General features: G+C 39.7%; 1 protein-coding gene across 1 annotated transcript; it reads left to right on the top strand.

Annotated features, from left to right (window-relative positions):
* Positions 1-489: 489 nt before the first annotated feature.
* PHALS_03444 (chromodomain protein, putative) lies at positions 490-774 on the top strand (the record flags this gene model as incomplete). Its single annotated transcript, XM_024717653.1, has 1 exon — positions 490-774. The coding sequence occupies one exon, from the start codon at positions 490-492 to the stop codon at positions 772-774; it is 285 nt and encodes a 94-aa protein (XP_024583131.1).
* Between the last annotated feature and the right edge of the window lie 58 nt (positions 775-832).

Raw genomic sequence — 832 nt, forward strand, 5'->3', positions numbered from 1 at the left:
CACGCTAAGCGTGATGAAACTACAATTCGTAATAGTGAGAAATTAGTGAAAAAGGTTATTGAATACGATGCAAATGCTCTATACCTGTGGGCCCTTGGTAATGAGATGCCATGTGGAAAACTGACAACGGTCTCCCCATATGATGGTATCATTGACGACATTCATAATGATAAGATATTTGGCTTTCTTGAATGTGATATTGAAACACCAGCACATCCCAAGGATTAGCTTAGTGAAATGACACCAATCTTTAAGAACACTGAGATTGATCCCATGAACAAAGACTCAATCGGTGAGCACATGCACAGCTACAATATGTCTCTTTAAAACAAGAATACATTGAAATCCCGTAAGCTCATCGGATCATACTTTGGAAAGCAGATTCTCATCTACACACCCTTATTGAAATGGTATCTGCAACATGGTTTGGTTATCACCAAGACATACTCATTCATCAAAGCAGCATCTCATCGCCCATTCAAGAAATTTATGGAGAAAGTATCAGAAGCGCGACGTGAGGGTGATGCTGACGAAGATAAGGCTATGATTGCAGAGATGATGAAGCTTATTGGAAACTCAGCTTTCGGTCGCTCTGGAATGGATAAGGGTAAGCATAAGGAAACTAAATACAAGAGCTGTGACGGGTCGATTAGTTCAATTGTTGAGCAGAAGCGGTTTTATGACGTTGAAGAGCTTGGAGACTCATTCAAGATTACACTTAAGAAAAAATGTATGAAACTCAACGATCCGATTCATCTCTCAATTGCTATTTAACAACTCGCCAAGCTTCGAATGTTGGAGTTCTATTACGATTGTATCGACTTCTACTTCG

Source organism: Plasmopara halstedii (genome assembly GCF_900000015.1).
Source record: "Plasmopara halstedii genome assembly, contig: Scaffold_2364, whole genome shotgun sequence".
Classification (NCBI taxonomy): domain Eukaryota; phylum Oomycota; class Peronosporomycetes; order Peronosporales; family Peronosporaceae; genus Plasmopara; species Plasmopara halstedii.